This window comes from Lagenorhynchus albirostris, chromosome 16, assembly GCF_949774975.1.
Source record: "Lagenorhynchus albirostris chromosome 16, mLagAlb1.1, whole genome shotgun sequence".
Taxonomy (NCBI): domain Eukaryota; kingdom Metazoa; phylum Chordata; class Mammalia; order Artiodactyla; family Delphinidae; genus Lagenorhynchus; species Lagenorhynchus albirostris.
The window spans coordinates 21,320,658-21,344,600 of record NC_083110.1 but is presented as its reverse complement, the minus strand read 5'-3'; the positions used below and the strand labels follow the sequence as shown (position 1 = coordinate 21,344,600).

Sequence of the window (23,943 nt, the reverse complement as noted above, 5' to 3'; positions counted from 1 at the left end):
TCTAGAGCCCTCGAGCCACAACTACTGAGCCCACGTGCTGCAACTACTGAAGCCCACGTGCCTAGAGCCCGCGCTCCACAAAGTGGGAAGCCACCACAATGAGAAGCCCGTGCACCACAATGAAGAGTAGCCCCTCTCACCGCAACTAGAGAAAGCCCACGCGCAGCAGTGAAGAACCAACACAGCCAAAAAAACCGAAAAAAGGGCTAATCTTCATTGAGCAGAGCAGGTAATGAAGATAAAATAAATACGGATATATGCATATTATATCACTGCTACTGAATTATTAGAACAATTAAGACTACACATTAGATGGCATCAATAGATGGTGTATGACACTATTGTTAATTTTCTTAGGGGTGATTATGGAATTGTGATTAAGAGAATGTATTTTCTTAGGCAAGTTGAAGAATTCCTACTTTCAAATGGATCAGAAACATACACATGCAAACACACAGACAACACAAATAAGATAAAATATTAACTACTGAATCAACTGTGGGATATAAGGTATTCAATGCACTATTCTCTCAACTTCTTTTATGTCTGAATATTTTCATCAATTAGAAGAAAAATAAAATGCTGCCGTAGAAAGAAAAAATGTAGAGGCAAACCAAAAACACCTTAAGTAGTAATAATCCTCAAAGATATGTACTACCAAAACAAAAAAACTCTTATGATTTTGTCACCTCAAAAAAAAATTTGGGGGGGTTCCCTGGTGGCACAGTGGTTGAGAGTCCGCCTGCCGATGCAGGGGACACAGGTTCGTGCCCCGGTCTGGGAAGATCCTGCATGCCACAGAGCGGCTGGGCCCGTGAGCCATGGCTGCTGAGTCTGCACGTCTGGAGCCTGTGCTCCGCAGCAGGAGAGGCCACAGCAGTGAGAGGCCCGTGTACCGCAAAAAAAAAAAAAAATTTATTGTTAAAAAGTCCCTGGGCTTCCCTAGTGGCACAGTGGTTGAGAATCTGCCTGCCAATGCAGGAAACACGGGTTCGAGCCCTGGTCTGGGAGGATCCCACATGCCACGGAGCAACTAGGCCCGTGAGCCACAACTACTGAGCCTGCGCATCTGGAACTTGTGCTCCACAACAAGAGAGGCTGCGACAGTGAGAGGCCCGCGCACCGCGATGAAGAGTGGCCCCGGCTCGCCGCAACTAGAGAAAGCACATGTACAGAAACGAAGACCCAACACAGCCATAAATAAATAAATAAATAATAATAAAAAAGGTCCCAAATCTACATGGAAACTGACAGGTACTCAGTGGTACTCCATAAGTACTTTAGGGCTGGCATCTATGACTAGTAAAGTATTTTGAATATCATTACTACTGGTAAGTTTGTTATTTAAAACATGGGTGATAGGTATACAGGTGCTTATTATTATTAGTCTTTAAACTCTATATGCTATATGTACTCTTTTGCTTGTATGACAGTCTTCATAATTAATTAGTTTTCTGAAGAAGATTATATTCTATGAAACAAGGAAGACTATTATACCTTTTCATGACACATTTTAACACCACGTTTGGGAAATTTTTTTCCCTCAAGTTGAGTTACCATTACTTATATATGGAACATATGATAGTTAAAAATAACATTTCTTAAAACAATCCTCTCACCTAAAAATTAGTAAAACAATACTTAACATATTTTCACTAGAGAATATTTTACTGTTTCTAGTCTAAAAAATAATTATAGATTTCAGTGATACAAAGTCCCCAAACAAAAATTGTATTTTTCATCCTAAGGGAAAATAAATTGGAATCATACCATCTTCTTCATCCTCAGCTTCTTCTGCTTCCATTGGATCATATTCATCTTGATTATTATCTTCTTCAGTTTCATCATCATCTTTAGAATCATCTTTTCTTTTATCTTCTTTCTGTAATTTAAAATGTCTTAAAATTAAGCAAGATCTCACCAAACATCAAATGACTAAAAGAAAAACATTAAATTGACTAAATTTACTTGAAATAGTATCACATTGTAAATATCTTGTAACAATAATATACTTTAAGAATAAACTACCATTCACAATGTACATAAATCAAACCATCATGCTATATACCTTAAAGAATAAAGTACCAGAAAACTAGTTACAGATGCTTATATAGGCTTAATTCAAAGACTTAAATTTCTAATAATACACTAAAAGTTTTTAGTTTGGCCTTTACATTTTACTATTCTGATGGAATTCATTGTTATGTGTTACACTCCAGAAGACTAATTAGAAACTAAACCCGGTTGCTGGTCCTGGAAATATTTACAGACCTTCCTTTCATCTCTATCTTCTTTTTTATCTTTATCATCGCCTGATTTTCTCCTTTTGGGTTTTGGCTCCTCAGTTTCATCATCTCTTTCTTCTTTTTTATCTTTTCTCTCATCTTTTTTGCTTTTCTTTTCCTTTTCTTTTTTATCCTCTTTCTCAGGAAGAGACAATAATGATTTGTATATTCTGACTCCAAAATCTCTTTGAAGCATTTCATTGAAAAGCTCTGCAAATAATGAAACCTATAAACAGACAAACAGTAACCCAGCCAACTTTAATAGAAATATTGAACAAATCCAGCAAATCAGTAATTTATCAAATGATAATCTGTCACATCTGACAATTAATGTGCAGTAACAATAAAATTATAATAATTGATGTCAATGATGCTGAGTAGCCTCAAAATCCTCAAAAACTCTCCTGAAGATATAAATACTATGTTTGGTATACTTTGGGCCAAATATTACAAAAAATAATAACTGCATTACTTTATCATATACATTTATCATGAGGCGTACTCAACAAGTTTTTATGAAATGCCTACTATGTAACAGGGACTGTTCTTGGCACTGGGGATACAGCAGTGAAGAAAGGAGATAAAAATCCCAACTCTCATAAGCTAACAATCTAGTGGGACAAAGTGTGGAATAATCAAATCAACATTGAATTATAAGAAAAACAAGCAGGATAAGAGCACAGAGAGTAACAAGGGAGTGTAGCCAGAGATGGCCTTTTTGATCAAGTGACGTTTGAAAAGTGATGTGAGGGCAGCAAGGGGAATGAGCCATTAAATAGATACTCAGAAGAGCATTCCACGCAGGGGAAACCAAATCAAACTCTTGAGTAGGGAGTAAGCATTATTACTATGCAAGGATCCAGGGATAATTAGCTTTAATATATTCATGAACCTAAAATTATATACTAAATATCCTACGTAAATATATCTTTTTTTCTTTCTTTCTTTTGGCCATGCCGCATGGTTTGTAGGATATCTTAACTCCCCGACCAGGGATTGAACCTGGACCCAGGCAGTGAAAGCACTGAGTCCTAACCACTGGACTGCCAGGGAATTCCCTATGTAAATATATCTAAGGAAATTGCATTCAACAGATTAAAAGGGTCTAGAACTTGAAATAGTTACAACAGTTCTAAAATATGTAATTTTGGGCAATGTGTTCACTATAATTGGTAAAACACTTCAATCAGACTATTTTCCTGATCAGAAAGAAATATACAATGTATTAAAACTATAATTGATCGTACAATCTATTTTTCTTTCATTCATGCCATCTTTATACATTTTAAATAAAAAGAAATCTATTATCAGTAAAATGACCATTAAGATGTTGAGAATTCTTTTCTCTTAATCATTAATGTAAAAATTAAATAAAATCTCCATTTGTGTAAGTAAATAGCAAGAGTCACATATTTTTCTTAGACTTTTCTATCTCTATTACTCAAATAAAAAGCAATTAAGGGACTTCCTTGGTGGTGCAGTGGTTAAGAATCCACCTGCCAATGCAGGGGACAAGGGTTCGATCCCAGGTCCGGGAAGATCCCACATGCCGCGGAGCAACCAAGCCTGTGCACCACAACTACTGAGCCTGCGCTCTAGAGCCTGCAAGCCACAACTACTGAGCTCACGTGCCACAACTACTGAAGCCCGTGCGCCTAGAGCCTGTGCTCCGCAACAAGAGAAGCCCCTGCTCGCCACAACTAGAGAAAGCCCATGTGCACCAATGAAAACCCAATGCAGCCAAAAATAAATAAATAATCAAAAAACAAACAAAAAAGCAATTAAAATGTGTTAGCTTGGAAGAAACCTAGAGAAGTAACTAGAAGATAAGTATTAATTCTACATCTCTTTTCATCTACAAGCAGTGAAAGACAAAGATACACCTAGCATTAAAATTAAATCAGTCAAACATTTATTTATTATTGATATACGGTTTTTCTTAGTAATAATTTCTTTTAAATTCATATACCAAAATGACTTACATTCTAATGATAGATTAAAAGGAAACTAACCAAGGGGGTATGTTAGGTGGAGAGGAAGAAAAATAAAGGATCATTCTGCTAGCAGAGGGCTGTTCCTAAATCACCTTGTTTCCACCGAACAGCATTAATTTGGCATCCTCTTACAGCATCCGTTAGGTATACAGTATATACTTTTTAAGCAGTAATACCAAAGACTATTTTTTTCATTTATTTACTTCTTGAATGATTACTACATGATAGGCACTGTTAAGAGTTAAATTTATGGCAATTGGTAATAAAAATAAAATCACATTGTATATAATGTTTAAGGTCACTGGCTTACCGGAATTATCAATGTTTCAAAAAATATAAATATGTTAATATTGTAACATAGTTTATTCCAAGACCAATAAACATGCATTTCATGTTTATTAATTGCCTCAGTAGTCCTCTATATTTGTTTGCAAATGTCTCTAGTCTAAGCACTTCATTTTTATCTTACCAATGCCTCCTGGGTCAAGTAGGTATGATTGATTTTTACGATATAATTTATCAAATAACACAATGTGAGACATGTTGATAAGATACAATAATTGAACACAATTATAATTTTGCACAGGCTATTTACAAAACTGATATTTGGGGATATTTTACATTGTTTTGTTTAAAGAATGAAGCAATCACTTACTTAGGGATGAAAGTGCATTTCAACTGTTTTGAAAAATGACATGAACTGTTTGTTGTAAAGCTATTCTAAAGTAATGGTACAAAGAAACAGATTCATGTTGAAAATATAAACATTAATTAGTTTATCTTACACCTAAATCAATCACAAGTAAAAGTTTCAATCCCACTAAATGGTATTTTAATTCTAGAGTAAATAATAAAGTGCTACCACATTCCCAACAGAAGCAATTAGAGATTATTGTATCATATGTCTCCCAATATCCTGATAAAAGAACACACCACTACACCACTACCTGTGATGTAGTCTTGGGAAAAAAATAATTGAACCTGAACCGGATTGAGACTTTAGGTCCAAATATCAATTTATGGGAAATAGAGAGGCCAGAAGAACATTTAAACCATATCACAGGAATGCAATAAGCAAAAGTAAGTCTGTAGCGAACATCATCTGGTTGTTCTTTCCCCAAAAAATACACTGTAAGGAAAATACAAAAAACAAAAACAGTGAAAGAGGCACTCAAAAGAGATTTAAGAGATATATTAACCAACGTGTGAACTTTATTTGGATCCCAATTCAAACTTAAAACATTACCTCAAATGAATGTTCTTTATTATCCTCTAATCTGTAGTCCAAAAGAACACTCAAAGACATGATGCTACAATCAAACTTGCCACTTTTTGCAGCCCAGTTTGGATGTACAACAATGGCTGGCTCATCAGGCAAAATATATCTTCTTTCCCGACGCTGGCGTTCTAGTTCCTCTTGACGTTTTCTTTCTTCTTCCTACATATTTGAAATTTTAAGTAATGGTTAAACCTGCATGTACATTATGTATACATACCAAATGTATACCATATATAAAGAAAAAGGGCAAATTTCTATGACTCCTTACGATGATAATACCAACCTTAAGGGCTAAGAAGGGAGCAAAGTTCAAATTTAATAAAGAGGACAGCAGCTTTTATGGCTCCTAATTCTCTTTCTTTTCAATTTCCCAGCATAAGAAATTGCCTTCTAAAGAGGAAAAAACCCGACAAACCTATATTAACATCATATAAATCAGGAGATTCTGGGAAAACTGTGGTGGTAACATAGTTTGTGGGTCTACCTGACTCCTCACATTTAAAAAGAGACAGAATAATCTAGATACCAAAACCAAAATCCCTGTATATGCACAACAAAACGAGGTGATAGAGGTACAGCGGAGCGCAGAATTATAAGGCTGTCTGCAGAGATTTGAAAAATGGCAACAAATGAAAGTATCAGCATCTTTAGTTCAGCATCCTTGGCTGTGGAATATGTAGATTCACTTTTACCTGAGAATCCTCTGCAGGAACCATTTAAAAATGCTTGGAACTATATGTTGAATAATTATACAAAGTTCCAGATTGCAACATGGGGATCACTCATAGTTCATGAGGTCCTTTATTTCTTGTTCTGTTTACCTGGATTCTTGTTTCAATTTATACCTTACATGAAAAAGTACAAAATTCAAAAGGATAAACCAGAAACGTGGGAAAATCAATGGAAATGTTTTAAAGTACTTCTCTTTAATCACTTTTGTATCCAGCTTCCTTTGATTTGTGGAACCTATTATTTTACAGAGTATTTCAATATTCCTTATGATTGGGAAACAATGCCAAGATGGTACATGCTTTTGGCAAGATGCTTTGGCTGTGCAGTGATTGAGGATACCTGGCACTATTTCCTGCATAGGCTCTTACACCACAAAAGAATATATAAGCATATTCATAAAATTCATCATGAGTTTCAGGCTCCATTTGGAATGGAAGCTGAATATGCACATCCTCTGGAAACCTTAATTCTTGGAACTGGATTTTTCATTGGAATCATGCTTTTATGTGATCATGTTATTCTTCTTTGGGCCTGGGTAACCATTCGTTTGATAGAAACTGTTGATGTCCACAGTGGTTATGACATTCCTCTCAACCCTTTAAATCTCATTCCTTTCTATGCTGGTTCTCGGCATCACGATTTCCACCACATGAACTTCATTGGAAACTATGCTTCGACATTTACATGGTGGGATAGACTTTTTGGAACAGACTCTCAATTTATTGCCTACATTGAGAAAACGAAGAAGGTTGAGAAAAAGACTGAATAAGCATCTCACATAAACCTTCCTGCAGATACACATTTCCTGAATTGAAGCTAGTAGCTAACATTGCTTCTGGGGAGTGGAAATAAACATGTGTCTTGGTTGCTAAGTGATAAAAAGAACATTAACAACTTTTAATTATCTTCCTAGTGGGAACTTTTATATGTTTAAGTACAGTTTCCCTGAGGAAGCTTTAAAGGCCATGTTGCTAACTTTACAAAAAGGATTTAAGTAATGGAAGGAATATTAATGTATGTCTTTTTCCCAAGTTGTACCATAGGCCTGAAGCTGAAATTGGTCTTCAAACCTTTTAAATATATAGTGACCATTTCAAGAACTCTTAGTAGTACTGAACTTTAAATACTATTTTGGAATTTGCTTAAAGATCAGATGCCATGGGTTGAACCACACCAATCTGTATAGTGTGAGTGAGTGCTAACTCTGAAATAGCCAGCACCGGGAATTTCTGCTCGTATCTGGAGCTGACCAGTTTGGGGTGATTCTCTTTCTGAGAAGTCCTTTTTGACTGTAATGTACTACTCTTATCTATAAATTAAGGCATTTCTGAAAGACTATTTTAGTCTAAAGGTTTTCAGGTTACTTGAATTTTTTAAACATTGAGCTTTATTTCTGCTATTTACCCTTTCTTTTTTGTATATCAAGTTTTCATCATACTTAAAGCTGTATCTTGAAACTTTGTGTACTGACTTGCTGTATTTGCACTTGGAGCTATTGAAATAAATGTGATTTTGTTTGATTAAAAAAAAAAAAAAAAGAAAAAAAAAACGAGGTGATAAGGTATCCCCATAAACCCCAATATACAAGTGAGCAGACCCCAACATCTATGTGTTACTGACATCTGTGTGTGTGGGGAAGCAGAAGGAAGCAACGACGTTGCCTGTTGGATCTAAGAACAGGAAAACCATAAAATAATCAGGCAATGGAAAGCACAGCAGGTAAATTTAAGAATAGCAGCTAAAAATAGGAATAGGTGAGTAAGGGTATACAAGGGGTCAGTGTTAAGATCTAAAAGGGCCCAGACATTCTAGCCCTACCTATGAACTTGCAAAGCTGATTTACCAGGGCATCCTTCCAGCACAGGGCCCCACAATGAGGAGAAACTTCTGAGAACAAAATCAATAGCGAGCCGGACAGGGACAACAGAGACAAGGGAGGAGAAGGTCCAGATAAAAAGTGATAGAGGGCAATAAAGATCGAAATCTCAGCAAGCCACCATATTTTTTGACAGAACAAGAAAATAACAGAACACAGGGCTCTGTGAAGTTAGAAAAGCTATCTGAAGCAATCGCCTAATAAACTTTAGGCAAACTACATTCACATAAACACGAGCAGTAGAAAAGTACTGAGGTCAAATCCCAAAGTTATTATTAGAAAAAAAAAAAAGAACAAGGAGCAGAATCACATCTCTGGCAGACAATGAAAGTGGGCCAGAAAGCCATGGCCAAAAGGCAGATAAAAATCTTAACTTACTATTTTAAAGTGTGCTAAAAGACTTTAAGAAAATGTTACAGGGACTTCCCTGGTGGCAAAGTGGTTAAGACCCTGTGCTCCCAATGAAGGGGGCCTGCATTTGATCCCTGGTAAGGGAACTAGATCCCACATGCAGGCCACAACTAAGAGTTCACATGCCACAACTAAGGAGCCGGCGAGCCGCAACTAAGGAGCCTGCCTGCCACAACTAAGACCTGACACAACCAAATAAATAAATATTAAAAAAAGGAAAAGAAAATGTTACAAGATATGAAAGAACAACATGAATAAGAATTTTAGAAGTAGAAAATGAGGTGACAGGGACTTCCCTGGTGGTCCAGTGGTTATGACTTTGCCTTCCAATGCAGGGAGTTCAGGTTTGATGCCTGGTCAGGGAGCTAAGATCCCACATGCCTTGCAGCCAAAAAACCAAAACATCAAAAAAAAAAAAAAAAAAAACAGAAGCAATATTATAACAAATTCAATAAAGACTTTAAAAATGGTCCAGGGCTTCCCTGGTGGTGCAGTGGTTAAGAATCCGCCTGCCAATGCAGGGGACACGGGTTCGAGCCCTGGTCTGGGAAGATCCCACATGCCGCGGGGCAACTAAGCCCGTACGCCACAACTACTGAGCCTGCACTCTAGAGCCTGCGAGCCACAACTACTGAGCCCGCACGCCTAGAGCCTGTGCTCCGCAACAAGCCCCCGCTCGCCGCAACTAGAGAAAGCCTGTGCGCAGCAACGAAGACCCAATGCAGCCATAAATAAATAAATATATACATTAAAAAAAAAAAGGGTCCATATCTAAAAAAAACAAAAAGAAAATGAGGTGACAGAATTTAGGGAACAATCAGAAAAGATAGTTTCAGAAATTTAAAAATAAACTAGAAGGAATAAAAAAGAAAATAAACTCAAGAGATAATGCCTTAAAAGAACAGAAGGTAATGTGGAAATCTTAAAAATCAAAAAGAAATGAAAAGTATTCAAGAAAAAGTGACCAATGTTGAGGAAGCAAAAAAGGTCAATACAAGACATCAGAATTCCTTAAAGAAAACAAAAGCAAGGGAACAAAACAAAAAACTATTACTGTGGGAGGGAAGGAGACGCAAGAGGGAAGAGATATGGGAACATATGTATATGTATAAATGATTCACTTTGTTATAAAGCAGAAACTAGCACACCATTGTAAAGCAATTATATTCCAATAAAGATGTAAAAAAACCCCAAAAAAACGATTACTGGACTTCCCTGGTAGCACAGTGGGTAAGAATCCGCCTGCCAATGCAGGGGACATGGGTTACAGCCCTGTTCCAGGAAGATCTCACATGCCGCAGAGCAACTAAGCCCGTGTGCCACAACTACTGAGCCTGCACTCTAGAGCCCATGAGCCACAGCTACCAAGCCCGTGTGCCACAACTACTGAAGCCTGTGCACCTAGAGCCCGTGCTCCGCAACAAGAGAAGCCACCGCAATGAGAGGCCCGCGCACCGCAGTAAGAGTAGCCCCTGCTCACTGCAACTAGAGAAAGCCCTCAAGCAGCAACGAAGACCCAACACAGCCAAAAAAAAGAAATAAAATAAAAACAAACAGGTAACCACCTGAAGATGGCAGGGAACCAATGCATTTTCATGAAAGCTGGATAAACAAACAAAAATAGTGCTTGATTTAGCAGCACACACACACACACACACACACACACAAATATTTTTTGGCCGCACCATGTGGTATGTGGGATCTTAGTTCCCCAACCAGGGATTGAACCCATGCCCCCTGCAGTGGAAGCACAGAGTCTTAACCACTGGACCACCAAGGAAGTCCTAATATTCTATATTTTAAAAAGAAAGAAAGAGAAGAATCAAGTATTGATCCTGCCTTCTTCTATATGAATTTACCAAAAGGCAAACCTGTACCACCTGGGTAACCAAACAGCAGATGAGGGGAATAGGTGAACACAGAATAAGAATTATGATATCACCATTTTTGAACCCCAATAAATCAATGCATCTAGGATTTGAGCACCAAAGGCCACTAACATCAAAAAGTGAAAATCAACTCTTTGCCTTCTTTTTCTGCTCTTCCTGTCCTGAACAATTCAGTTCTAAAGCAATTCCTACAAGCAAAGCAGGTGTCTATACAGGGGATGGAGGCAGCGAGGAAGGAGTGCTACAATGGCCCAGAGCAGATGAGCTGCCCAGTTACCAGGAATTGAAACCCAAATGAAGCAAGGAGGGTATCCATACAGAGAAAGCACAGGGCAGGGAATGAGAGCAGAGTGAGGATATTCAAATTGGAGAGGGAGTATGATGGACAACTGAGAAAGTAAGCAAATATATTAAGTATAATAGAAGGTATGTTTCTCATTATGGAGACAGGAGTTAAGATACATGGAAAGAGAGAAAACCAGAATGAACTCTGTGATGTTGGAGTAGAATTGGAGATATTAGTACAAACTTATGACTTTATTGTAGTAAATATGATGTACCATCCTTCACTAAAAGATACCAGGACTTGCTGGGGAAATGGCTGATTTCAGTAATAGGGCAGGGATAGTACACGGTGAGACTAAAACACTGTATTGTGCTGCAAAATAAGAAAGTTCTCAGAAAATGACAAGAACATTTCCAAGAACACAGAAGACAACTTGAAAGGCCTCCTGCTGGCCAACTCTGAGACAGTTTCACTATAAAAATAACTTATATAGTAAAATAAGAAATCATGCATCTCTTCAGAACAAGGTAATTTTCCTACATAATTACAAAATCATTATCACATCCAAGAAATTTAACCGTTCCTCATTATCTAATATCACATCCATAATCAAATTTCTCCAATTACCCCAAAAATACTCTTTATGGCTTTTTCCCCCTCTATCCGGGATCCAGTCAAGTTTCGCTCAGTGCATTCAGTTGTCATGTCTTGTTAACCTTCTGTAATCTAAACCATTTTTCTTCCTTCATTACATGGACATTTTTTGAAAGTTCAGACAAGCTGCTTTGTAGAATTTCGTACATTCTAAATTTATATGTTTTCTTACAATTAGATTAAGGTAAAACATTTTCGGCAGGAATACTTCATAAATAATGACGTATACTTCACAATGCATTCCATCGGGAAACACATAATGTCAGTTTATCCAATTACTGGTGTTGTAACACACTTCTGATATCCCCATGTTTCAAATTCAGAAAACATCCATAAGTTACTCTTCTGGGCATAAGACTGAGGCATAAATGGGAGTGAATAAACAGCCTCTGAGTCTTAAGGACTGAAATGCAATCAAACGCACAGCTTTAAAGCAGCACAATTCTCACAGAAGCACTTCACTAGAACTCCATCTCTGAACTTAGTGGCTTTGTCCACCAAATTTCATTTCATTTTTTATATCTAAAACATTATTATTCATTTTTAAGAGGGAGGAATAAAATACGTGACTTGGAAATCACTCAACTGTGTCTCAAGTGGAGAATGAATAAACAAACTGTGATACACTGATACTATGAATACTATTCAGAAATGTAAAGGAACAAACTATAGAAACACAATAAAATGGGTGAATCTCTAATGCGTCATGCTAAGTTAAAGAGGTCAGACTAAAAAGGTTATGTAATTCCATTTACATGATATATTGCAAAAGGCAAACTACAGGAAAACAGATCAGTGGCTTCCAGCGGCTGAAGGGGTGGGAGAAGAAAATGCTTACAAAGGGGTACAGGGTATTTTTAGGAGTATATACCTCTTTATCATCTTCAGATTTCCTATCATCCTCCTCTTCCTCTTCTTTCTCAGATTTCTCTAATTCCTTTTGTTCTTCTTTTTGCTCTTCTACTTTAAGCTGTTTTGTCAATCGGGCTATTAACTGGGATTTTAACCCTTTGGAACTAAGAGCTCGACTTTCTAATTCTTTTCGGAGATCATTTACCTAAATATACACACCATAAAAACACAGAAAAAGAAAACAGGATAGTGAAATAGGGAGCTGTGCAATGATCTTCTGTATGGTTTTTTTTTAAATTTTGGTGAAAGGGACAGTTGTACAGCTCATAAAAAGGTTTGTGAAAATGCAAACCGACAGAGTATTTTTTGAAAATAATTTGCAACATGTTTTAAGATGCTTTGAAGAAGTTAATGCTCTTTGACCCAGAAATTCTAATTTCTGCGAATTTACCCTAAGGAAATAACCTAAACACAAGAAAGAAACTTTTTATATGGATACATTCCTTGTCATAATCCCTTCCTCCAAAAAAGTGAAGAATCTAAATATCCAATAAAAGGGTAATACCAAAGAAAAAAAAGCAGTACATCAACTAAATGGAACAGTATAGAACATTTAAAAATAATTACATGTGAAACTCTATTATTAATTGAAAAGGAGACAGCAACTTTTTTACACAACATGATTAGAACCAAACAACCAACCAACCAACCAGCTTGTACCCAGAAAATATAATGGAAAATAATACATAGAATTTTTTTTAACATCTTTATTGGAGTATAATTGCTTTACAATGGTGTGTTAGTTTCTGCTTTATAACAAAGTGAATCAGTTATACATATACATATGTTCCCATATCTCTTCCCTCTTGTGTCTCCCTCCCTCCCACCCTCCCTATCCCACCCCTCCAGGCAGTCACAAAGCACCGAGCTGATCTCTCTGTGCTAAGCGGGTGCTTCCCACTAGCTATCTACCTTACGTTTGGTAGTGTATATATGTCCATGCCTCTCTCTCGCTTTGTCACACCTTACCTTTCCCCCTCCCCATATCCTGAAGTCCATTCTCTAGTAGGTCTAGTAGGACACAGTCTTTATTCCTGTCTTACCCCTAGGTTCTTCATGACAGTTTTGTTTTTTCTTAAATTCCATATATAAATGCATAGAATTTTAAAGAAAAGCTGTGTTTGAATGAAAGGCTTGAGAAATTTTTTTCTTCAATATTTTATGCATACACCAATTTTTAAAATAAGCATGCCTTATATTTATAATCAAAAGTAATACAAGTTTTCATCAAAAAAACTACAAACAGTAAATGCTGGAGAGGGTGTGAAGAAAAGGGAACCCTCTCGCATTGTTGGTGGGAATGTAAATTGATACAGCCACTATGGAGAACAGTATGGAGGTTCCTTAAAAAACTAAAAACAGAACTACCATATGACCCAGCAATCCCACTACTGGGCATATACCCTGAGAAAACCGTAATTCAAAAGAAGTCATGTACCACAATGTTCATTGCAGCAGTATTTACAATACCCAGTACATGGAAGCAAACTAAGTGTCCATCGACAGATGAATGGATAAAGAAGATGTGGCACATATATATATAAAATATTATACAGCCATAAAAAGAAACAAAATTGAGTTATTTGTAGTGAGGTGGATGGACCTAGAGTCTGTCACACAGAGTGAAGTAAGTCAAAGAGAAAAACAAATACCGTACGCTAACACATATACATGGAATCTAAAAAAAAAGGTTCTGATGAACCTAGGGGCAGAACAGCAATAAAGATGCAGACGTAGAGAATGGACTTGAGGACATGGGGAGGGAGAAGGGTAAGCTGGGACGAAGTGAGAGTAGCATTGACATATATACACTACCAAATGTAAAACAGACAGCTAGTGGGAAGCAGCTGCATTGCATGGGGAGATCAACTCGGTGCTTTGTGACCACCTAGAGGGGTGGGATAGGTAGATCCAAGAGGGAGGGGATATTGGGATATATGTATATGTATAACTGATTCACTTTGTTATACAGCAGAAACTAACACAACATTGTAAAGCGATTATACTCCAACAAAGATGTTAAAAAAGAAAAAAAGATTTCTCGTGATAATATGGGTAATTTGTCATCTTGTTTACTAAAATTTTTCTTTATTAAGGGAGAGATACTGAAAATCATCCCAATTTTATTGGAAATGTGCTTTACAAATAATAAATTTCTATTCATAAAAAGAAGAAAAGGAATACAAACTTTAAAATAAGAAACAATAGCAGAGCCATCAGTTTGACAAAAAGTCCTTGGAGTGCAGGCTTAATCTAACTTTCTGAATCTATAGCACTCTATATGAAACCTGATGTTGAGGAAAATAACTTGGCATAGTGTAAGAAGAGCACATTCTTATGATACACATTCTCTACTAAAAAAGCAATGTTGGGCTTCCCTGGTGGCGCAGTGGTTGACAGTCCGCCTGCCGACGCAGGGGACACAGGTTCGTGCCCGGGTCCAGGAAGATCCCACATGCCGCGGAGCGGCTGGGCCCGTGAGCCATGGCCGCTGAGCCTGCGCGTCCGGAGCCTGTGCTCCAAAACGGGAGAGGCCACAACAGTGAGAGGCCCGCGTACCGCAAAAAACAAACAAACAAACAAAGCAATGCTGGTTTAAAAACTAGACTTTCATAAAAAAGAAAAAAACCTGTATTTTGCTGAGGACAGAAGTTAATAAAAAGGTCAGCTTTTATGTGTTAAACAGGAAGTTGCAAAAGCAAGCCAGCTTCTGATCTTCTGATCTATGTAGAATTTATATACGTAGAATCTATGGATCTACATTCACAATATAGGCCCAGAGATGCAAAACTGCAAAAAGATAATAGGTCCAAAGACGCTGGGGAGCAAAAACAAACTAGTATGATGGGTTAATCAAAGATTTTCAAAAAAGCCTCTTAAATTATCTTCTTCCTATTTCAGATGTATATCAATCCACATTTTATTTTTAAATTTTATTTAAAAACTGCATAATCTTTTTCCTATGTTTCATTCCTTCTGCTTGAATTTAAGTTAATTAAGTGCAGAAATTCCACCTCTTGGTTAGTTCCCAAAGCAAAAAGCAAATATTGCTCATACTATAGGCACATGTATATTACATTCGACAGTGGCTGATGTATGAAGTCACCTTTTATTTAATTTTGACACACACACACCCAAACAACAAAGAATATTTATATAAAACCAGTGGACTTCATTTCTAATGGCTTATATCTGAAAAACTACTGTCCACAACATCCTCTATTCCTGTTCAGAGATTCCAAATTAAATACCATTACTTTCAAAGTTACCTTCATTGTCTTCGGGTCAAGTTTAGACCAATGGGTAGGAGTGGAAATTTCTTTAGCTTCACCATCATCCTTCTCTTCTTCATCCTGATATACAAAGTAAAGAACAGAATTACTATTCTGAAACCTTAAAATAAAGGTAATTTACTTTTAAAAGTCTGTTGCTGATCTGTGCAAGGTCACAAATGTTTCAGATTGTCTTCTCCTAAAGTTATTATTTAGGCAAGTCCACGTACATACATTCTACCACTTTTAACTGATCACAAAGACACTCATCAGCCAATCAAAGCCAGATCTGTGAAACACAAAAGGGTGATAAATTACAACACAAAGGATATCAGGGATGCACAAACACTGCCGATCTCCACTAACCAAACAGTGTGTGATCTTGCCCCAATTTTCAAGCCACCCAAAGTTAAGACTGATTTAGTCAGACCTTTCAAATGTACCAAAGACGATGCCACATAGCCTGAAATTTCAAATCTCTCAGACTTGTGGTTGTCCAATTTCAAATATCCATGACTAGAACTGATGACCGTGAAAGAGAAAATTTTTAAAATTTTAGAAAATGGCAAAATGTTTAAAATGGCTTAATACTGAATCTTGCTCAACAACTGGTCCCAGATTCCAGCAACTAGACCTATGATAAAAACAAAATTCTGTGCAATTTAAGCACAACTTATTTTCCTTTGAGGTCTCAGCACTCTTAAAGTTAGAATAGACAGATTTTTTTTTTAAGAGAAAAGAACATACAACTATACTGCTGAAAGCTGGATTACCAGTCGCTGTTACCAGTTATGTTCCTCCATGTGTGTTTGTTATGTAGTGTGTGGTGTGCATTTGTGCCTGTGTTCCTGTGCCTGTGAGAAGCGGAAATAGAAAAAGGGATTAGCGTTCAGTGCCTGTTCTCCATCAGCCTCCTTGCGTTCACCCTGAAGCTTCTCGACCAGCTGCTGCTTGTATCCTCGGGAGAGGGTTTCCCACTCTGAGCGGGTGGGAAGGCAATGCCAAACATCCGGGAAAAATAAAACCACTGTCTCCACATGAGCTGGAACTGTACGCCCCTTGTGGGTCTCCTCAGGGCGATGGTAGCGAATCTCTGCAAAACGGTACCTGTTGCAAGGGAAGAAGCATGTTGGAAAAAAAATTCTAAAATACATTTTAAAGACCCTAGTTCACTTGTAGCACATCAAGTAAAGAAATTTTGCTGCAAGAACTTGAGGTTGGTCTAAAGAAAAAAAAATTATAGAAGCCATAGTTCCTCTTTTGGTACATTTGTACAATATTTTATGGTTAAAAGAAGAATATGTTCCCCAAGGCATTTTCAAAGTTTGATTACAGAGCTACCCATATTTTAGAGAATACCTGAAGAAGCTGGATAGCTGTTCAGATTTCATGTGCTAAAAAAAGAATATTCTCAATTAAGTCACAAGAAATACACTAAAATACACAGGACAAATAAGCCTCAAGAGAAAATATGGCTGAACAAAAATAATCAGCAACTACATCATTTTATAACAAAAGAATTATAATGAAATGAAGTTCTCTCTTGACGATCTTCTCCAGCTATGCATGAAATGAAAAATATTTTCAACATACATCCAACTTCCAAAGTTCAGCATAACAAAACATTAAAAATTTCAGTTTATTTTGATTAGTTCTTAATCCTTTTTCCCCCAAACATTTTTGGCACCAAATAAACTTTTGCTAAAATTAGTATTTTCCTTTGAGATTACCTGCATGATCAAGATTGCTAAAATAAGGGGTGGGGGAGAAGGCTGATAGACAAGAACATCTATATAACTATTAGAAAAAAATTTCTAATCAAGAAATGAATTGGTACTTACCATTGTGTGCATACACTTAGATCAATGCCTGTCAGAGCCTTACAACAACGAATAGCAGTCTTAATCAACACAGAGGGGTCTTTTTCTGGGTCTGGTCCATCCAACGAAGGAGACCAGTGGCCTCCAATGGCCATGGCTTCATCCTTGCCTTTCATGCCCACTAAAAACTAATTTAAAACAAAGAATCATTTACATATATTATGCAACTTGTCAAATTACAAATGAAATACTGGAAAAGTAAAGGAACAAACCTTTCTAATATCATTTTTACTACCTCGGGTATCTGTCAGTCAAGGAAGAGTTCAGTTCATCGTGTTCCACACTGCATTTCAGCAATGGAATAGGATTTATACATCATAACTCATCCTTCTAAAATATTTCCTCAGATAAAAAGTTCTTTTAAAGAAACAAGCTATAATTCAAAGTTTAAGAGCATCCTGATACACTAAACCCATTATCACTAAGATTTTACTATGCTTCAAATATAAAACATCAAAACGACAGTTGAACTAGTGACATACAAATAAGATATAGCCGTTAATCTGCAATGAGAAAAACATCTACATCATTGAGTGCCGTAACTATATTAAAATTAGATATAAAACAAATCAACAAAATTTAAATGGTAGTATTTTTTAATTCTATATATACACAGTTAGAACTAAGCAAAGCAAATATACACCTAAAGTTAAAATAAATGTTTCACTTTACCTTAACAAGTCTAGCAGGATGTTGAAATCCATCTCGAAGTTCTTGTGGGTCTTCAGCAAGAGCACATGACTTATGATACAAATCTTCCATACTAGGGCTAGCCATCAGCATTACCTATTATAGTCAAATAATTCAATCCTGTCAAAAGTCTAAAGTAATGTAAAAAAATGAGAAGCACTACTAATTATCCTTACATAATAGATATCTGAAGTTTTTTATAAAAATGGAAAGTAAAACACTATAGCAGAAATGGTATTAGATACCTTATAATTACATAGTTTTAACTTTTCAAGGAATGCTTTTTGATCAATGTTTTTCGAATAGCAGAAAACTACTGACCATCAACAATGTACTGAATGTTACCCTGAAGACTCACATATAGTGCATTCACCCAACATTACATTTTTATCTGGGGCTACCAGAAGTCATAGAACATTCCAAAAAGCTCAATAAAATGAACTTCATCTTCACATTTTTATAAGGTTCAAAATGTTAAAGCAATAACAACATTTTTACAGCTCAAGAGTTAAGGCAAAAAGAGGTTAAATTACTTAAATAACCAAAACAGAATCTGGGAGACAAGAAGAAAACACAGGCATTCAGATCTTAAATGTAATAACCACTTTCTGAAGATTAATTCCACATACATTCTTAATATGAATAACTACTCAGAAATTTTAGCTGTGTATCACAGAATACAAACCTTTGCACTGTATAAGTGATCAGCATCTGGTGGATCAAGAATGGCCATATTTTTCTCTAAGGACTCTACTTCTCTGTGCATTACATAAAAATTGCAGTAATTTCCCAGCTGAAATGGTCTTGACAAAGGGAAAGCATCCACCCATGTAAACTGAGCATCAAAAAAGTCACTAGGTATATATAAATTCTGATAACGGCGCCTTAGTTCCATCATGTCACAACTAGGACTGAAAAACAGACATAAGGAGTGAATAAAGAGCCTTAACACCAAATACTATGCAAAGATTCATTCAATTCTAAAGCTAAATATATAATTTGATACAGTTAACAGCCAGCTGAAAATGAACAGTCACTGTTAATGAATGAGCTATAGATTTACATAGAAGTACATGAAAATGTCATTTTCAAATATGTTTACTTACAGCTTTGAATAAATAACTAGTATCTACGTGTTACCGTTATTTCTTTATTTTTTGTGTGTAGCTTAAAATTCATTTAGACAAGACCCTTTGAAATAACTTCAAGCTCCAGAAAAGATCTCAACAAAAGCAATTCTGCCTCAGTTGAAGCTGCATTTTTGAGAAAATTATGATTCATATAAAATGGATATAAAAAAAGGAATAAGAGTGGTACCAATTAGTATGAGTGCTCCTCAATCAGGTTTATACAGTGTCGGAAAAAATACAACCTTTATTCTACAGTAAGATCCCAGATCAGGCATAGTTAATTTAAAATTAAATATAAAAGTCTACATGAAAACAAAATCCAAACGTTTTTTGGATTATCCACATCTCCATACCTCTCTATCTAATGATTAAGATCCATACCTGATTATTTACTATGTAAAGAGAGGATAAGTTTCTTGCCTTTTAAATCTGGCATAATGAATTTTTTTTTTAAAGGACGATTTACTTTTTCCTAAGAAACAGAGCTTTTAAAGGAGAGAAACTCAAAAGTAAATCAATCTGGTTAATAGGCCAAGAGATTTCTGTTAAAAGCATAATGAAGAGTGGAAAACACCAATAGTCTGTAAGATGAAAAGATAACTACACCGTCCTTTCAAATGACAACTAAAGGCAAGAGTACGTAATATGAACTAATGTATCTACAGGGATGTCTTTTTATGTGAAACCTAAAAATAAGAAATATAGAATGGGGCTTCCCTAGTGGCACAGTGGTTGGGAGTCCACTTGCCGATGCAGGGGACACGGGTTCGTTCCCCGGTCCGGGAAGATCCCACATGCCGCGGAGTAGCTGGGCCTGTGAGCCATGGCCACTGAGCCTGCGTGTCCGGAGCCTGTGCTCTGCGACGGGAGAGGCCACAACAGGGACAGGCCCGCATACAGCAAAAAAGTAATGAAGTGAAACTGTGAAGATTTAACTTGGAAGGAGAAAGACAGCTGCTCAATTTATATCCTAAGTATCAGCTCCTCCCAGAATAGCATTCTAGACTGGGAACAGATGAGTTTAAAAGCAGAGCTGCTCTAGTTAATATTTCTGGGGCTGGAGAAGTGGTTTTGTTTCCAATGAATTTCTCTGAAATATGCAGACAAGATATTTTTTAAGTATACAAGTAAACAGGGATAACAAGAAAACTAGTAAAAATTAAGAATAGTTGATGATTTGACCACATGCAAGAGTAAATGAACATCTATTACATTAACAATTAAGCAAAGCCATCAAGCAAGATTTTTTTGGGCACTGAGTAGCTTAAATACTACACTGATTTACTCAATCTAGAACTGAATAAATAGAAATTTTAACTTTTGTAGGCCAGTATTATGATATTAATTATTATACTTTGCTGAAATGCAGCAATACCCTCTCAAGACACTGCGCAGTTATTTGTTCCTATGCCGAACAGCTTTAAACACTATTAATGATTCATTTTTCTTATTTTACTGTAAATTTGTTTTTTCCATCTATTAATTTATCTTACACACAATTGCCAGCCCCAAGACCTTTAGATGATTCTTCCTCTCCATTAGAGCAAATTAGTCATTTACCAATTTGCCTCTACATGAATTAGGATTTTCCAGCTATTACCTAGTTGGTCACCACATCCCAACCACCACTGAGTATCTACAACTGCCATACACTGGGTTATAAGTGCTTTAGATACATGAAATCAACTCAACCTCACAATAATTCTGCTAGTTGATATAAGTTCCATTTCACAAGTGAAGCTCAGAAATTCTTGGTAACTTTCTACTGACCTCTGATTTCAAAGGCTAAAAAATGTACTGATGTATACACACATATGTGTTTATGTTACGTGTCTTGTGAGTATATATGTAGACCTGTGTTTCTATTATACTACATGGCCACAGCTAACTTAAAATAATTGGTTACTACTGTATCATTACTTCATCATACATAATGAACTATGTAAGCCCTTAGTAAAGTTATCAATAAATCTGAATCTTAAATAATTTTACCTTTAAGGAACTACTCCATTACAGAGGGGCTGCCTTTTTCAGTGGCTGGTATCTTTAATGAGTGTATGAAAATAATGCACTCTTGCAACTAAAATGCTACTTCAAATGCATTTCTGCCCTTATATAACTAAGAGCACCAAATGTCAGGAAATGAAAGTTGTAAGAAAAATATCTCTCAATGTATCACATTCCTCCAAATTACACAAAATTATGAAATCAGTAATTTAAGAAAACAATGGGGAAAAAAAGAACTTACCAATCTAAAGAAAACTTTGAAAACTGAACTGTGTAACGTGGAACAACACGTCGAACTCTCCGAGGTGACCGTTCTCTCTCTCTTCGAGGAGATCTCTCCCGGGAACGTTTTCTCTGAGGAGATCTTTCTCTGGATCTACGTCTTTCTCTCTCCCTTTCACGACTTAAAGCAAATTTTTCTAAAATTACTATTATTTCTGGCATTACTGAAGAGTTCTTTAGTGAAATAAATGTCACAGGTAATATAAGCAAAAATCCACAGTATACATTTTTAATAACTTTCTGAAAATTGTGGTAAAATATAAATAATATAATAAACTTACCATTTTAACCATTTTGAAGTATACAGTTCAGTGGCATTATGTGCATTCACACTGCGCAACCATCACCACCATCAAAAGTATACTTTTAAAAACATACCTTCGGTCATCTTTTCTGTTGGGCACTTGATCCCCTCTGTCATTTCTTCCTGAAAATCTGGATGGTGGATCTAACCTTCGTGCTGGTTGTGGCTGTGAAACTATACGGACAGGAGGTTGCAATAAACCAGCTTTAAAAGACACAGAAAAAGATGTTTTAATTTATTTAAATGAAGCTCAAAAGCATTACTTGGTCAAATTTTATACAGAAAAATTTGGCTAATATTTTAGGTTTTGTGACCCATAAATGGTAAATGGTAGAGACCATCTGCATATTTGTATATTTTAAAATAATTGTTTAAAAATGTAAAAACCATTTTTAGCTCAGGGACCATAGAAAACCAGGCCACAGACCAAATCCAAGAGGTGCAGTTTGCCAATCTCTGACCTACAGATATTAAACCAAAGACCGCTATACAACAAGACATTTGCAGAACACCAAAGTATCATCCAGACATTATCCACACAAAGAAAAAGAACCTCTATAATGGAGAGATCTATGGCCACCACTTGACCAAGTAATCAAATTTAACATCAATAACAGTAGAAGAATCTAACTACACGTGCCTTCTAGTATGATGCAGTATGAATTAGAAAACATCACCTATAATGTAGTCTTGCCAAAAGCCTTTAGACTTAACTTCTAGTTTATAGTTTATATGGCAGAGTGAGAAACAAGGTGAAAATAAAATAAGGAATCAAGACAAATCCAGAACACAACATTCCGAAAGAATCTACAAGTCAACTAGACCAATTTCTTAAAAAGTCAATGTTATAAACGAAGAAACAAAAAGTGGGAAACCATTTTGGAATAAAAAAGACTAAAGAAACATAACCAGATACAACACATGAAACTTGACTACCTTTTCGTTTAGGAAACAAAAAACAACCTTTTTAAAAGACATTTCAGAGACAACTGGGGAGGTCTGAATATAAACAGGGTATCTAAATGCTTCTTCTTAGAAGTGACAGTTCTTAGAAGTGACAGTAGATTCTGGTAATATAGGAAAGGATTCTCTTTTAGGAAAGGCATGTTTAATATAAACAGGGGTGAAATGTCATAATGCTTGCATTATGACCACTCACAGCAGTGTTTTCAGAAAACAAAAACTAGAAACAATCCAAACGTTTAGCAAAGAAAAACATATAAACTGTACAATATTCATACAATGGAATATTGTACAATAGTCATACAATGGAATATTGTGCAATAATGAAAACAAAGAAACTAGAGCCACATGGAATAAATATGAAAAACTTTAAAACATAATGTTGAACAAAAGTCTTACAGAAAAGATTCTATAGGTGGAATCACACATTATGTAAAATTCAAAAACAAACAAAACTAAAGTATATTTATGAACATGCATACTTAGAGTAAAACTATTAAAAAAGAAAAATAGTTAACAAGTAGTGATTACACGCGTGCTCATTTTAATAGCTCATTACACTGAAATCTGTTTTGTAACTTTGCTATATTTGTGTCAATTTATGATAAGAGAAAATGCCACAATTACATTTTAAAAAAATACCAATTAAGCAGACTTCTGCTAAAGTCAAGGCTATCATTTTTAATATTATTTTGATAAGAAAACGTACAGAGTTTCAAATTATCAATTTGCAAAAGAAAATTTAAAACACAGCTCAGGGCTTCCCTGGTGGTGCAGTGGTTAAGAATCAAACTGCCAATGCAGGGGAAATGGGTTTGAGCCCTGGTCCGGGAAGATCCCACACGCCACGCAGCAGTTAAGCTCATGCGCCACAACTACTGGGCATGCGCTCTAGAGCCCGCGTGCCACAACTACTGAAGCCTGCATGCCTAGAGCCCGTGCTCCGCAACAAGAGCAGCCAATGCAATGAGAAGCCCGTGCACCGCAATGAAGAGCAGCCCCTACTCGCCACAGCTAGGGAGAAACCTGTGTGCAGCAACAAAGACCCAATGCAGCCAAAAATAAATAAATTAAAAACAACAACAACAACAAAACCC

At 36.3% G+C, this 23,943-nt stretch overlaps 2 protein-coding genes and 1 non-coding gene across 3 annotated transcripts in view; 1 reads left to right on the top strand and 2 right to left on the bottom strand.

The window, feature by feature from the left end:
* CCAR1 (cell division cycle and apoptosis regulator 1) overlaps positions 1–23,943 on the bottom strand; it is a 55,926-nt gene that overhangs the window by 10,919 nt on the left and 21,064 nt on the right. Inside the window, exons 9-19 of the mRNA XM_060125464.1 lie at positions 21,958–22,087; positions 21,539–21,700; positions 18,846–19,071; positions 18,143–18,256; positions 17,432–17,598; positions 16,487–16,697; positions 15,588–15,671; positions 12,278–12,463; positions 5,526–5,717; positions 2,272–2,511; positions 1,771–1,882 (exon numbers count right to left, since the gene is read on the bottom strand). Of these exons, the coding sequence (XP_059981447.1) occupies positions 1,771–1,882; positions 2,272–2,511; positions 5,526–5,717; positions 12,278–12,463; positions 15,588–15,671; positions 16,487–16,697; positions 17,432–17,598; positions 18,143–18,256; positions 18,846–19,071; positions 21,539–21,700; positions 21,958–22,087 (1,824 nt within the window). The remainder of the gene's footprint in view (positions 1–1,770; positions 1,883–2,271; positions 2,512–5,525; positions 5,718–12,277; positions 12,464–15,587; positions 15,672–16,486; positions 16,698–17,431; positions 17,599–18,142; positions 18,257–18,845; positions 19,072–21,538; positions 21,701–21,957; positions 22,088–23,943) is intronic.
* LOC132506904 (methylsterol monooxygenase 1) lies at positions 6,135–7,807 on the top strand. Its single transcript, XM_060125737.1, has one exon. The coding sequence runs from the start codon at positions 6,178–6,180 to the stop codon at positions 7,057–7,059; it is 882 nt and encodes a 293-aa protein (XP_059981720.1). The 5' UTR covers positions 6,135–6,177; the 3' UTR covers positions 7,060–7,807.
* LOC132507701 (small nucleolar RNA SNORD98) lies at positions 17,730–17,794 on the bottom strand. Its single transcript, XR_009536274.1, has one exon. It is a non-coding gene; the product is annotated as a small nucleolar RNA SNORD98 (small nucleolar RNA).

Bases quoted from the DNA above. Each gene is read 5' to 3' on its own strand.
- LOC132506904 (XM_060125737.1), top strand. From the start codon at position 6,178: ATGGCAACAAATGAAAGTATCAGCATCTTTAGTTCAGCATCCTTGGCT.